Here is a 16,356-nt window from a genome sequence, read left to right on the forward strand (position 1 = left end):
GTCAGTGTTTACATCCATCCCGCCACACCGGCTCTGCTCCTGGACTGGTCCTATCGTCTAGAACAGCCCCATGAGAGCTGAAACCGCTCTGCAGCAGGTCTGGTCTCGTCTTCAACACCTGTCTTGCCAAGAGCACTTAAGGAAAGCATCCTAGGGAGGAAGAAAAGCTCTGAAGGATTCCGACAAGATTCCGACTAGCCGCCACCCCCTCTCTGCCGCGGCCATGTACAGCAGCAGCTATCCACGGGCCAGGCTGGGCCTGGAGCCGCTCCACAAGGCCCGAGGGAAGAGCTGCGGCTACTACATGAGGATCGTCTTCTTCTTCTCGTCCCTGATCCAGTCCCTGATCATCGCCAGCCTGGTGCTGTTCCTGGTGTACGGGCAGCCCGAGAAGTCTGCTGAGGAGCTGAGGATCACGGTGAGTGTGGAGGACAGATAACCCTAACCCTAGCCCTAGCCCTAGCTGTAGGGCAGATCCCAGTCCTGGAGGGTCCCTCTTTGGTCCATCGTTGTGCTTGAAGCTGCTCAGATTCTGTGCTTTGATCCTTTACTAAATAATAATAATGTGAGGAGCTTTAATTAGTGATGTCATATTTCAATAATATCGTTGAATAACTTGTCACACTACAAGTGTCAAGTCTGTAGTAATTATGTATACATGAGTATATATATATACAGTATGTATACATAATATATATATATATATATATATATATATGGTGTGTATATATATATGGTATATGGTATATATATATATATGGTATGGTAATGATGACGGAGAATCTAAATACCTTGCGATGTGTGCGAAGGAGATGGAGCAGAACTTCAACCAGCTGAGTGGGAACAACATCCAGCTGAGGAAGGAGAAGGGGGAGCTGGGGGCGCAGCTCGGGGCGGCCGCGGCCCAGAAGGCTGCCCTGGAGAAGGAGGTGGCGCAGCTGAAGACCAGCGCCAACAGCTCGGCCAAGCTGCACCAGGCCGGCCAGAAGAAGCTGGTGAGTCTGGGGGTATTCTGAGAGGATCCTCTCAACTGGAGAATGGGTACTGTAGAGTGAACTGGGACTTCAGGTACATTATTTCAACTACAATTCGTATTTTTTTGCATTTTCTTTAGGTGTATTTTATGGGTTGCATCTGTTCGAAACACTTTACAATAAGGGTACAGTAATTAACCATTTATGAACATTAGCTAATGCAGTTAGCTAGCTAATCTCAGCGTAAATCTAGAGATTGGGGTTAGGGTTGTGGGTTAGGGTTAACAATAATCTAGTTAAAATGAACACCATTTCCTTGGTTAAGATGAACACTATAAGTAAACAGCATTAGTGAATTATTGCTAGACCATCAGTTAACTGTTGTAATGGTAATGGTTAATGTAATGGTTCCTGAATGTACCCTTCTTGTGAAGTGTCAACCATCAACGCAAGGTGTTGTAATCTTCTGACTTTGTGAACCGTTGTTCTCTCCTGTCTCAGGTGCAGTGCGAGGAGGAGAAGAGGCTGACTCTCACGCGATGTGCAGCACAGCCACAGTGTCCCCCTGGGCCTCCGGTCAACCCCTTCGCTCTCTCTAACAGTATGTCCTCACAGTGGCTCCCTGTGTGTGTGTGTGTGTGTGTGTGTCCCCCTGTGTGTGTGTCCCTGTGTGTGTGTGTCCCTGTGTGTGTGTGTGTGTCCCCCAACACTATGTCCCATCTCATCTGCTATTATCAGTGAGTTCTTAACTCAATCATGTTCCTGAAGACCATGTATGGGCCTTGTTCCTGACCAGAAGGTCCCGGTCACTGAAGGGTTTTCTTCTCCAGACGAGCGGACGGTGCTTCAGAGCCTCAACGAGCAGCAGAGAGCCATGCTCAGACTCCTGGAGGCCAACTTCACCCAGACGGTGACGTACCTGAGCCAAGAGAGAGACGGAGCCATCAGGGACCGCGACGCACAAAACCAGGAGGCCATCGCCACGCGGCAGCACGCCCTCCGCATGCAGGAGCAGCTCAGCGCCTACACCAGGTGTGTGTGTGTGGGTGTGTGTTTGCGTCTGCATGCCTACTGCATGTGTGTGTCTTTATAAGCAACAGGTCTATGTTGAACGTTATCAAGCTTAGGGTTAGTTATAATGCTTGTTTTCTATTTCCCTGACCAGGAAGTGCAAGGAGGACTTTGCCAAGTCTCTGGAGGGCATCCAGACGGTGACCAGCGCCTTCCTGGCTCGGATCAACGACCTGTTCCCCCACCACCTCACCTTCCACCTCACCTGTGCCAAGCAGCAGGAGCAGATGGAGAAGACCCGAGCCAACTGCACCAACCTCTCCCGGGAGGTAGAGGACCGCTTCCAGAAGTACCTCAACCACGTCGGAGACCAGGTGTGTGTGTGTTGAGGCTATACCTGCGTATTCTCCTGTGGTCATGATAGGTGGAGACAGTGCAGTTCCATCTCTTGTGAGAGATGCTAAGCCTGTGCAGCAGTGCAAAGTTATACGTTGAGTATTGAAATACTTTTATACCACACTTATTCCACACATGTTTGATTGTGCGTGCAGTCGTGAGGGCGTGTGTGCATGTGCATGTGTGCGTGTGTGTATGTAAGTGTTTGATATCGTATCCTGTTTCTGTATAATCTACAGTAGAAGAGTTCAATCCTTTACCGTTCCTGTCAGCTTCATTTGACAGATTTTAGTTACATTGGCGGGAAACCAGTTCTCCCAGAAGGAAACCAGTTCTCCCAGTAGGAAGCTCTTGCTTCCCACACTGCTGTTCCATCTCATTGAGGTGATGGCTGTGTTAGGGCTGAGATAGTGAGCCTTTCTCCAACGGGTCACCGTGTGTCCTCAGCCAATGAATCACTTGATAAATTATCTGGAAACAGCTGTCATAGAAAAGTCCAACTTGTCCATTTGCTGCCTCACATCTGTTTATTCAGTCCGTTGCTCATTTCCGAAGACGGAAAGACCCCACTCTCTGACGAATATAAATCATGATTAGAACGTGAACCTTGAAGAGGACGATATCATTATTATGGTCTGCTAACAATTGTAGACCACTAAATCTCCTTCTCAATATGGAGACGCTTGAGAATAATAAATTAAGTGTGGTGGTAAAGTGAATAGATCTTTTTAATGAATAAATACAATACTGTATGTCATTATCCAATGCAACTTACTTCCAATGCAAAAAAATAATTATCTTGAATACTGACTTTAATTCCTTCTGAATGCCCCAAAGTAATTTGTTCGTACACTATGCAATCAATTCATAGTCCATAAATATGGAGGGGGGGGGGGGTGTGTATTTATATGCTGTCTTTTCAAAGTAATGTATTAAGAAATGCACGTAGCGATAAATAGCTGTAGTTTAAAAAAGCAGGAGGAAGGCGTCGACTCATCATCCTCTCCCCGCTGCAGGTGGCGAACATCCAGGCTCTCTCCAGCAAACTGGAGGTCCAGAGCTCCACCCTGACCACTGCCCTGCAGACCTGTGAGCAGAAGCGCGATGGCATGGCGGCAAAGAGCGACCTGCTGGTCCAGGAGGCCCAGAAGACTCACGACACCAGGGTACGCCCGATGTCTGCTCCATAAAGCCTAACCCTAACCCTAACCCTGTCTGCTCCATATTGCCTGGCCCACGACGGGAAGGTGGAACTTCTGAGCATTCAGGAAATTAAAAACCTAACTTTTTGAGAGAACAAATGTCAGCACCCCTTCAGGGGTCCATTAAGCTGTTGGTATGAGTCCGGTCTCTTTGTGTTTGTGCAGATGAAGACGATCCTGTTGGAGCAGAACCGCCTGCGGGAAGAGAAGAAGCTGATGGCCCAGCGGCTGGCAATGGTGGAGGGAGAGAACCGGAGATTCCAGAACCTGGGGGCTCCGCCCAACTGCAAGGTACTGACCCCCCCCCACTATAGGACAGACAGCCCCCCCCACTAGAGAACAGACAGCCCCCCCACTAGAGGACAGACAGACCCCCCACTAGAGGACAGACAGACCCCCCCCTAGAGAACAGACAGACCCCCCACTAGAGGACAGACAGACCCCCCCCCACTAGAGGACAGACAGACCCCCCACTAGAGGACAGACAGACCCCCCCACTATAGGACAGACAGACCCCCCCCCACTAGAGGACAGACAGACCCCCCCCCACTAGAGGACAGACAGACCCCCCACTAGAGGACAGACAGACCCCCCCCTAGAGGACAGACAGCCCCCCCCCACTAGAGGACAGACAGACCCCCCCCTAGAGGACAGACAGCCCCCCCCACTAGAGAACAGACAGACCCCCCGCCACTAGAGGACAGACAGACCCCCCCCCACCAGAGGACAGTCCCCCCCCACTAGAGGACAGTCCCCTCCCCCCCACTAGAGGACAGACCCCCCCCCCACCAGAGGACAGTCCCCTCCCCACTAGAAGACAGACCCCCCCCACTAGAGGACAGACCCCCCCCCCACTAGAGGACAGACAGACCCCCCCCTAGAGGACAGACAGACCCCCCACTAGAGGACAGACAGACCCCCCCCTAGAGGACAGACAGACCCCCCCCTATAGGACAGACAGACCCCCCCACTAGGGAACAGATAGCCCCCCCCACTAGAGAACAGACTGACCCCCCCCCCACTAGAGGACAGACAGACCCCCCACTAGAGAACAGACAGACCCCCCACTAGAGGACAGACAGACCCCCCACTAGAGAACAGACAGACCCCCCACTAGAAGACAGACCCCCCCCACTAGAGGACAGACAGACCCCCCCCCACCAGAGGACAGATAGCCCCCCCCCACTAGAGAACAGACAGACCCCCCACTAGAGGACAGACAGACCCCCCCACTAGAGGACAGACAGACCCCCCACTAGAGGACAGACCCCCCCCCCCACTATAATACAGACCCCCCCCCACTAGAAGACAGACCCCCCCCACTAGAGGACAGACAGACCCCCCCCCACCAGAGGACAGTCCCCTTCCACTAGAGGACAGACAGACCCCCCACTAGAGGACAGACAGACCCCCCCACTAGAGAACAGATAGCCCCCCCCCACTAGAGAACAGACAGACCCCCCACTAGAGGACAGACAGACCCCCCCACTAGAGGACAGACAGACCCCCCACTAGAGGACAGACCCCCCCCCCCACTATAATACAGACCCCCCCCCACTAGAAGACAGACCCCCCCACTAGAGGACAGACAGACCCCCCCCCACCAGAGGACAGTCCCCTTCCACTAGAGGACAGTCCCCTCCCCCCCACTAGAGGACAGACAGACCCCCCCCACCAGAGGACAGTCCCCCCCACTAGAGGACAGACCCCCCCCCACTAGAGGACAGACAGACCCCCCACTAGAGGACAGTCCCCCCCCACTAGAGGACAGACCCCCCCCCCACTAGAGGACAGACCCCTCCCCACTAGAGGGCAGACCCCCCCCCACTATAGGACAGACAGACCCCCCCCCACTAGAGGACAGACAGACCCCCCCCCACTAGAGGACAGTCCCCCCCCCCACTAGAGGACAGACCCCCCCCCCCCCCACCAGAGGACAGTCCCCTCCCCCACTAGAGGACAGTCCCCCCCCCCACTAGAGGACAGACCCCCCCCCCCCCCCCACCAGAGGACAGTCCCCTCCCCCACTAGAGGACAGACCCCCCCCCCACTAGAAGACAGACCCCCCCCACTAGAGGACAGACAGACCCCCCCCCACCAGAGGACAGTCCCCTTCCACTAGAGGACAGTCCCCTCCCCCCCACTAGAGGACAGACAGACCCCCCCCACCAGAGGACAGTCCCCCCCCACTAGAGGACAGACCCCCCCCCACTAGAGGACAGACAGACCCCCCACTAGAGGACAGTCCCCCCCCACTAGAGGACAGACCCCCCCCCCACTAGAGGACAGACCCCCCCCCACTAGAGGGCAGACCCCCCCCCACTATAGGACAGACAGACCCCCCCCACTAGAGGACAGACAGACCCCCCCCCCACTAGAGGACAGTCCCCCCCCCCACTAGAGGACAGACCCCCCCCCCCCCCCCACCAGAGGACAGTCCCCTCCCCCACTAGAGGACAGTCCCCCCCCCCACTAGAGGACAGACCCACCCCCCCCCCCACCAGAGGACAGTCCCCTCCCCCACTAGAGGACAGACCCCCCCCCCACTAGAAGACAGACCCCCCCCCCACCAGAGGACAGTCCCCCCCCCCCCCCCACCAGAGGGAGCCTGTCTACCCATCTGGCTTCAACGGGCTGTAGGTAAAAAAAAAAAATCGCCCCTCTCTTCTCCCTCCTTACCTTATTTTTCCGCCATTAAGAAGTTGTGCGTTCCCTTCTTGAACTCAAGGACCTCCTACGGTAGCTTTGTTGGTCAGCAGATGAGAGGAATGTGTAAGGTTAAAACATGTTCAGACTTCTGGTTGGGAAGACTTCCTCCAGTCCACCACAAGATAAGGGTTAAGGGTTAGGCTGCCGAAGGGACCTCATCCATTTGGCCTACACAAACAACCACAGTACACACACAAACAACCACAGTACACACACAAACAACCACAGTACACACACAAACAACCACAGTACACACACAAACAACCACAGTACACACACAAACAACCACAGTACACACACAAACAACCACAGTACACACACAAACACCCACAGTACATACACAAACAACCACAGTACACACACAAACAACCACATTACACACACAAACAACCACAGTACACACACAAACACCCACAGTACATACACAAACAACCACAGTACACACACAAACAACCACATTACACACACAAACAACCACAGTACACACACAAACAACCACATTACACACACAAACAACCACAGTACACACACAAACAACCACATTACACACACAAACAACCACAGTACACACACAAACACCCACAGTACATACACAAACAACCACAGTACACACACAAACAACCACATTACACACACAAACAACCACAGTACACACACAAACAACCACAGTACACACACAAACACCCACAGTACACACACAAACAACCACAGTACACACACAAACAACCACAGTACACACACAAACACCCACAGTACACACACAAACAACCACAGTACACACACAAACACCCACAGTACACACACAAACACCCACAGTACACACACAAACACCCACACAGTACCCACAAACACCCAAAGTACACACACAAACACCCACAGTACGCACACACAAACACCCACAGTACGCAACCACACACAAACACCCACAGTTCGCACACACACCCACAGTACGCACACACAAACACCCACAGTACACACACAAACAACCACAGTACACACACAAACACCCACAGTACACACACAAACAACCACAGTACAAACACAAACAACCACAGTACACACACAAACACCCACAGTACACACACAAACACCCACAAACACCCACAGTACACACACAAACACCCACACAGTACCCACAAACACCCAAAGTACACACACAAACACCCACAGTACGCACACACAAACACCCACAGTACGCAACCACACACAAACACCCACAGTTCGCACACACACCCACAGTACGCACACACAAACACCCACAGTACGCAACCACACACAAACACCCACAGTTCGCACAAACACCCACAGTACGCACACACAAACACCCACAGTACACACACACACAAACACCCACAGTACACACACACACAAACAGCAACAGTACATACACACACAAACACCAACAGTACACACACACACAAACACCCACAGTACGCACACACACAAACACCCACAGCACGCAACCACACACAAACACCCACAGTACGCAACCACACACACACAAACACCCACAGTACGCACACACACAAACACCCACAGTACGCACACACACACAAACACCCACAGTACGCACACACACAAACACCCACAGTACGCACACACACACAAACACCCACAGTACGCACACACACACAAACACCCACAGTACGCACCCACACACTAACACCCACAGTACACACACACACACAGTACGCACACACACACACACAAATACCCACAGTACGCACACACACACAAACAGTACACACACACACACCCACACACTACACACAAACACCCACACTGTTTCCTTGTGGGATGTGATCCCATTGATCATCATTAGAACTGCGGGATGACAGCAGGTCTGATCAGTCAGCAGAACCAGAGAGGGGTCTCAGCGGGATGACAGCAGGTCTGATCAGTCAGCAGAACCAGAGAGGGGTCTCAGCGGGATGACAGCAGGTCTGATCAGTCAGCAGAACCAGAGAGGGGTCTCAGCGGGATGACAGCAGGTCTGATCAGTCAGCAGAACCAGAGAGGGGTCTCAGCGGGATGACAGCAGGTCTGATCAGTCAGCAGAACCAGAGAGGGGTCTCAGCGGGATGACAGCAGGTCTGATCAGTCAGCAGAACCAGAGAGGGGTCTCAGCGGGATGACAGCAGGTCTGATCAGTCAGCAGAACCAGAGAGGGGTCTCAGCGGGATGACAGCAGGAAGGGATGGATGGGAGAGATAACGGTAGGAAACCCCAAGCACTCCAACAGCCCTATTCTCAGGAGCCAAAGGGAGGGGCCAGGCCCTATGGGAGGGGCCAGGCCCTATGGGAGGGGCCTCTGATGAATGGGAATATGCAGCGTGGGCTTGGGGCGCCAACACTGGAAGAGGGACTGATAGTTTGATGGGCGTTCCTTCCACTGTGAATACGATATTGATATCATATATTTGTTTTCTTCCCGCTTGCTAAATGTCCTCTGCAGCAGGGTCAGGTGACCAAACCGATGCCAGGCAGTGGATAACGGTCCAGTTAAAGAGAGCAGCTGTATAGAATCTGTATATCTCTATAGATCCACGTTTATACTGAGAGTGCAGATCAACCGGAGGACTTCACCCAGGGGTCTATTCAATGGAATGAAAAGCTGCAGACATAGAACTGCATAAGAAGACTCAGGCATCTACAAATAGCAGACTCTCAGCTTCCAAGTTGAGTGCTTCAGAAACATTTTCACTCGAAAGAATTCAATATGTTGAATTATTGTCGATTAGTGTAAATTACCAAACATGTTTATTTATGACACAAAACACTTGAATCATGAAAGGATGTATACACTAGCTATTTATCATCTACAGCTTATCACATTAACGTATAATTATTACATATAATATATGCCTGACTAAACACTTATTTGATAGTATTGCGGTTGCAATTGTCCTTGATGTACAATTTGTTTATTCCTTTCCTTGTAATCATCAGCGGAAAAAGTGTCAATGTTTTTGTATTCACATATTTGACTTTGCATCAAGGTTATTGCTAATTTATGATTGTTTTATGAAGAAATAAATAGCTGATTTTTTTTCAACAGCCTTTAATAAATAAAACCAATAACCAAAACCCTGCTTCTTTCTTTAAATGAACACCACAAAGACTGGCCAAAGCACAACTGGACAGCTTTGGTCCAGCAATAACACTGAAACCGTCAACCTTTAATGCTTGTCTGTCCTCTAAATCTGTACACTTATCCAATCCACGGCATCAAACTCATCAAATCGATAAACATCTTTTAACAAACCATTAAATACCTCTGGGAAACACTGAAACACCACTTCATTCTGCACGTGAACTCAGTCATATCCTGATTGGTTGATCGTCCTCTTCCACTGGCATTATGCATGTTGCTATAGAGTCTAGACTGTGGTCTGAGCATTGAAGTGTAGTAGAAACTTTTGGTTCAACTGATCACGTCTGAAGCTTCAAGAGGTTTACATAAAGTCATGGCCCTCACAACGGCCGGCTCTCTGTCAGGAAGATTTAAGAGGCACTTGGCCTCTGCGTAAGCAAAGGATCTAAATTAAGATGAACGCGCAAACAAGCAGCCCTCGGTGAGCGCTCTGCTGAGGGGTCTGTCAGCAGGTGAAGTGTTATCAGGAAATCCTTTGTGTCGACATGGGAGCGTGTTTCCAGTGTGTATCTGCATATAGGCACAAGATGCACAAACAACTTGTACTTGGCATTGTCCACAACGTGTCTGTTTCCCGATTCGAAAATAACATGTTGGTTCCTCCATAGGGTTCATGTTCAATAAGTACGGCCATCAACCAGGGCTGGGGGTTTTACAACCGTCAGCCAACTCACACTTTCTTCATTACAAACGCATTCAACTTTTGGCAAATGTCTAAACATATATATCTATATTTTACACACAAACAATTTTGCCATCTCATTTGAGTCATGAGCGGATTGATGTAAAGCTTTCATCATCCTGATATTTCAGGACCTATAAACTGAAATATTTCCTCTGCTGAAACATAGAAATGGTCTCCAAGGGATTTAAAGTGTTACTTCAAAGCTGTGCTGTTGGCCCCTTTTAGTGTCTCTGATTTATGGAACAGCCCTCCTCATCTCGTTATGGCTCGTCATTTAACGCCAGCATGTTACGAGTCAACGCCGAGACCGTGACGCAAGTGAGCAAGAGTCAATGAGTGGAAGAGATTAACAGACAGCAGAAGAAGTCAATACAAAACAATTCATATTTCAAATGGATTCTGTGTGAGTTAGTGTGTGTGCCAGAGATGATGTCGTCAGAGATGACGGCTGGTCGAGCAGCAGAAGGCGTTGGAAGGGGGGGGGGCGGGGGGGGGGGGGGGAGCGGTTCAGGGAGGAAACATAAATATTCCATCGAGGACAAATTGACAGGAGAACAAAAGACAGCGAGGTTTACCTCCAAAGTAAATACAAAAAACGTCTGCATCCCACAGAGCAAAGCGTGATGTGGGTCAGCATGACCTTTATGGCTTCATCCTCACAGCAAAAAATAACAACCCTGTTTCCAACTGAATACTGGCTGGCTGTATGCTTAACTCATTTTACAAATGAATGTATTCTTCCCGAAGGATATTTAGACACTGAAACAAAAAGTACCGAAACTAAATGGATAATACAGCCTGCGGCGAGGTATGGCCATCTGGATCTAGGGGCCCCAGGGGGCTATAAGCAGGGCCCCTAGGGGGCTATAAGCAGGGCCCCAGGGGGGCTATAAGCAGGGCCCCAGGGGGACTATAAGCAGGGCCCCAGGGAGCTATAAGCAGGGCCCCAGGGGGGCTATAAGCAGGGCCCCAATCAATCATTCTAAATCACAGCAATACCTTATTCCAAAGACTTCATATTAGTCCAAGAACTGTCTTTTCTTTGAGTGGTGGAGTGTCTGAGAGCTGCCCCTGGTGGTGGCTCTACCTCCTGCCCCTGCTGGCTCTACCTCCTGCCCCTGCTGGCTCTACCTCCTGCCCCTGCTGGCTCTACCTCCTGCCCCTGCTGGCTCTACCTCCTACCCCTGGTGGTGGCTCTACCTCCTACCCCTGCTGGCTCTACCTCCTGCCCCTGCTGGCTCTACCTCCTGCCCCTGCTGGCTCTACCTCCTACCCCTGCTGGCTCTACCTCCTACCCCTGCTGGCTCTACCTCCTGCCCCTGCTGGCTCTACCTCCTGCCCCTGCTGGCTCTACCTCCTGCCCCTACTGGCTCTACCTCCTGCCCCTGCTGGCTCTACCTCCTGCCCCTGGTGGCTCTACCTCCTGCCCCTGCTGGCTCTACCTCCTGCCCCTGCTGGCTCTACTTCCTGCTCCTGATGGCTCTACTTCCTGCCCTCGCTCTACTTCCTGGCCTCTACTTCCCGATGCAGAAGTCTCTGAAGACGATGTCCAGGATCTCGTCGGCGCCGACCCGGCCCGTGATGCGACCCAGGCTGCTGAGGGCCAGCCGCACGCCGTCCGCCGCCAGCGCCAGGTCCCGGTCCCGGAGGCGCTGGTACTGCTGCAGCGCCGCCACGCACTGCGTCAGGTGGGCCCGGTGCCGCGCCTGTGTCAGGCTGGGGGGCCCGGCGGCCAGGGGGTCCCCACACCTGGGGGGGGACAGCTTAGTGGGCTGAAGAGTAAGATACACTGCCTCGCTGCTTTCTTTCTATATAATAGATCTACAATATAGAACACATATAAATATAGCACATATATGTATATAATATAATAGATCTACAATATAGAACACATATATATAACACATATATGTATATAATATATCTATAATATAGAACATATATATAATAAATATATGTATCTAATATAATACATCTACAATATAGAACATGTATATATAATACATATATGTATATAATATATCTACAATATAGAACATAGATATATAATACATATATGTATATAATATAATATATCTACAATATAGAACATATATATATAATACATATATGCATATAATATATCTACAATATATATATAATACATATATGTATATAATATAATATATCTACAATATATAACATATATATATAATACATATATGTATATAATATAACTTATCTACAATATAGAACATATATATATATATATATATATAATACATATATGTATATAATATAACTTATCTACAATATAGAACATATATATATACTACATATATGTATACAATATAATATATCTACAATATAGAACATATATATAATATAATATATCTACAATATAGAACATATATATATATAATACATATATGTATATAATATAATACATATATGTATATAATATAACTTATCTACAATATAGAACACATATATATAATACATATATGTATATAATATAATATATAACATATATATAATACATATATGTATATAATATAACTTATCTACAATATAGAACATATATATATATATATATATAATACATATATGTATATAATATAACTTATCTACAATATAGAACATATATCTATAATACATATATGTATATAATATAACTTATCTACAATATAGAACATATATATAATACATACATGTATATAATATAACTTATCTACAATATACAACATATATATAATGCATATATGTATATAATATAACTTATCTACAATATATTACCTATCAATAATACCTATATCTAGATAGATAGATAGATAGATAGATAGATAGGGGGGGTCACAGAGCCTTGAGAGGGGTGGGTGGGTGTACTCAAGCCTTCATAGGGGGGGGGGTTTACTCACAGAGCCTTCAGAGGGGGGGGGGGGGGGGGGCTGTACTCACAGAGCCTTCAGAGGGGGGGGGGGGGGGCTGTACTCACAGAGCCTTCAGGGGGGGGGGGGGGGCTGTACTCACAGAGCCTTCAGGGGGGGGGGGGGCTGTACTCACAGAGCCTTCAGAGGGGGGGGGGGGGCTGTACTCACAGAGCCTTCAGAGGGGGGGGGGGGGGCTGTACTCACAGAGCCTTCAGAGGGGGGGGGGGCTGTACTCACAGAGCCTTCAGGGGAGGGGGGGGGAGGCTGTACTCACAGAGCCTTCAGAGGGGGGGGGGGGGGGGCTGTACTCACAGAGCCTTCAGAGGGGGGGGGGGGGCTGTACTCACAGAGCCTTCAGAGGGGGGGGGGGGGCTGTACTCACAGAGCCTTCAGAGGGGGGGGGGGGGGCCTGTACTCACAGAGCCTTCAGAGGGGGGGGGGGGGCTGTACTCACAGAGCCTTCAGCCCGGCCTGCAGCTCCTCCAGCAGAGATTGCAGCCCGGCGGCGGAGTGGCAGGACGCCAGGCACCAGGGGGGCAGGGCGGTGCCTTGGGGGGGCAGGGCGGTGCCTTGGGGGGGCAGGGCGGTGCCTTGGGGGGGCAGGGTGGCCCCCGCCAGCGCCCGCTCCAGCTGCCCCCAGCGCTGCTCGGGGAGCAGGTCCGCTTTGTTCAGCACCAGCACACACCTCACTGGGGGAGACCAACACACACACACACACACACACACACACACACACACACACACACACACACACACACACACACACACACACACACACACACACACACACACACACACACACACACACACACACACACACACACACACAATTTGATACCAATTCATCAGCAGTGGAATACTGCAACACGGCCGCCCTATCGGCAGCCTGCTGATAATCTGATGCTGAACGGCTGGTTGGCAGCTGGTTGGCGGCTGGTTGGCGCCCCCGTGCTGCCCCGTCGGCTGCAGGGGGGCTCCCCCTTAGGATTCCATTCTTATTGTTTCCCTATTTTCAGGCATTGCCGGAAGTAAAACACAGAACAGAACCCCCCCCCCCCCCGCCGAGGCCGTGTCCCAGTACCTGGGTCAGGCTCCTCCCGGGGGGGGAGCACACTGTGGATGTACCCCTGGAGGAAGGCAGGGGCCTGCTGGGGGTCTGGGGGCAGCAGGGTGCAGTCCACCACCACCAGGGCCAGGTCCGCCTGCTGCACCCTGGAGAGGAGCGTCTGAGGTTAACGTGGGAGCTCATAGTAAGGGTTAGGGTTAGGCTAACCCTAACCCTGGTGGGAGCTCATAGTAACGAGGTACACGTGTTGTTCAGTCATTTACCAACGCTTCAGGGACCCTCTGAGCATGGTGGAGACTTCAGGTCTGTCTCTTATATTAAAGCCGTACGACAGGAGGAACATGACCACAGTAACTGTAGTAATCATCTAAATGTTAACTTGAAGTTACTGATTACCTGATTACTGAAGACTACGGTTTCAACAATTGACCCAAACTACAGAATGATTCTTTATTAATCGAAACGCCAAAAGGCGCCACATGTACTACTCAAGTCTCCAGACTGACAATGCATGCTCTTGCTTTTTCCTTTCCCCCCCCGAGCGCGAATGCTTGGGGCCAGAGTCCGGTCCGCCCGGGTCGTCCCCCCGACCCCTCCCCTAGGGACACGAGTAGCCGCGGTCACGGCAACAACTGCTACTACATGTCCTTCCTGTTCTGGAGGCCCACACTCACTCCCCTAAAAACAATAACCCCCCCCCCACTGTCCACAAGATCCAGAGCCCCCCCCCGCCTACTGTCCACAGGAACCTGAGCCCCCCCCCCTCTGCTGCTACTGTCCACTAACCCTACTACTAACTTTGACCCTGACCACCATCTAACCCTGACCACCATCTAACCCTGACCACCATCTAACCCTGACCACCATCTTACTCTGACCACCATCTAACCCTGACCACCATCTAACCCTGACCACCATCTAACCCTGACCACCATCTAACCCTGACCACCATCTAACCCTGACCACCATCTAACTCTGACCACCATCTAACCCTGACCACCATCTAACCCTGACCCTGACCACCATCTAACCCTGACCACCATCTAACCCTGACCACCATCTAACTCTGACCACCATCTAACCCTGACCACCATCTAACCCTGACCCTGACCACCATCTAACTCTGACCCTGACCACCATCTAACCCTGACCGCCATCTAACTCTGACCACCATCTAACCCTGACCCTGACCACCATCTAACTCTGACCACCATCTAACCCTGACCACCATCTAACCCTGACCCTGACCACCATCTAACTCTGACCACCATCTAACCCTGACCACCATCTAACTCTGACCACCATCTAACTCTGACCACCATCTAACCCTGACCACCATCTAACCCTGACCACCATCTAACCCTGACCACCATCTAACCCTGACCACCATCTAACCCTGACCCTGACCACCATCTAACCCTGACCCTGACCACCATCTAACTCTGACCACCATCTAACCCTGACCACCATCTAACCCTGACCACCATCTAACCCTGACCACCATCTAACCCTGACCACCATCTAACCCTGACCACCATCTAACCCTGACCACCATCTAACCCCGACCACCATCTAACCCCGACCACCATCTAACCCTGACCACCATCTAACCCTGACCACCATCTAACCCTGACCACCATCTAACTCTGACCACCATCTAACCCTGACCACCATCTAACTCTGACCACCATCTAACCCTGACCACCATCTAACCCTGACCACCATCTAACCCTGACCACCATCTAACCCTGACCACCATCTAACCCTGACCCTGACCACCATCTAACACTGACCACCATCTAACCCTGACAGACCGAGCCTGGCGGGCGAGCGCTCCCTCTCTAACCCTCGGTGTGATGGAGGAAGGAGAACGGGGCCAACCGGTGTTAACAGTGGAAGTAGCCCTGATAGAAGAGCAACCCCTAAATCACACGTTATTCTCCCTTCAGCCCTCCTCATGGAGACAGGGTTAGGGTTAGGGTTAGCACCTTATTCTCCCTTCAGCCCTCCTCATGGAGACAGGGTTAGGGTTAGGGTTAGGGTTAGCACCTTATTCTCCCTTCAGCCCTCCTCATGGAGACATTCGGCCCCCAGGGACGTACGGCTTTACCACCGATATTTATATCACACTCATACACTTTCAAAACCACAACGCATTGAATTATTTCTTCCTTGCTTTGTTTCCCCGGGCGGTGGAAATGAAACAATACTTGATGTTGTGGAGCGGCGCCTTCCCCGAGTCCCTCCCAG

At 50.7% G+C, this 16,356-nt stretch overlaps 2 protein-coding genes across 2 annotated transcripts in view; one reads left to right on the forward strand and one right to left on the reverse strand.

The window, feature by feature from the left end:
* Positions 1-9,370, forward strand: plvapb (plasmalemma vesicle associated protein b). Its single transcript, XM_056603199.1, has 8 exons — positions 1-418; positions 810-995; positions 1,476-1,575; positions 1,805-2,006; positions 2,140-2,359; positions 3,398-3,547; positions 3,749-3,874; positions 8,748-9,370. The coding sequence occupies exons 1-8, from the start codon at positions 224-226 to the stop codon at positions 8,784-8,786; spliced, it is 1,218 nt and encodes a 405-aa protein (XP_056459174.1). The 5' UTR covers positions 1-223; the 3' UTR covers positions 8,787-9,370.
* gtpbp3 (GTP binding protein 3, mitochondrial) overlaps positions 8,684-16,356 on the reverse strand; it is a 21,601-nt gene continuing 13,928 nt past the window's right edge. The window contains exons 9-11 of the mRNA XM_056603197.1: positions 14,122-14,252; positions 13,495-13,729; positions 8,684-11,880 (exon numbers count right to left, since the gene is read on the reverse strand). Of these exons, the coding sequence (XP_056459172.1) occupies positions 11,646-11,880; positions 13,495-13,729; positions 14,122-14,252 (601 nt within the window). The 3' untranslated portion in view covers positions 8,684-11,645. The remainder of the gene's footprint in view (positions 11,881-13,494; positions 13,730-14,121; positions 14,253-16,356) is intronic.

This window comes from Gadus chalcogrammus, chromosome 12 (assembly GCF_026213295.1).
Source record: "Gadus chalcogrammus isolate NIFS_2021 chromosome 12, NIFS_Gcha_1.0, whole genome shotgun sequence".
NCBI lineage: Eukaryota > Metazoa > Chordata > Actinopteri > Gadiformes > Gadidae > Gadus > Gadus chalcogrammus.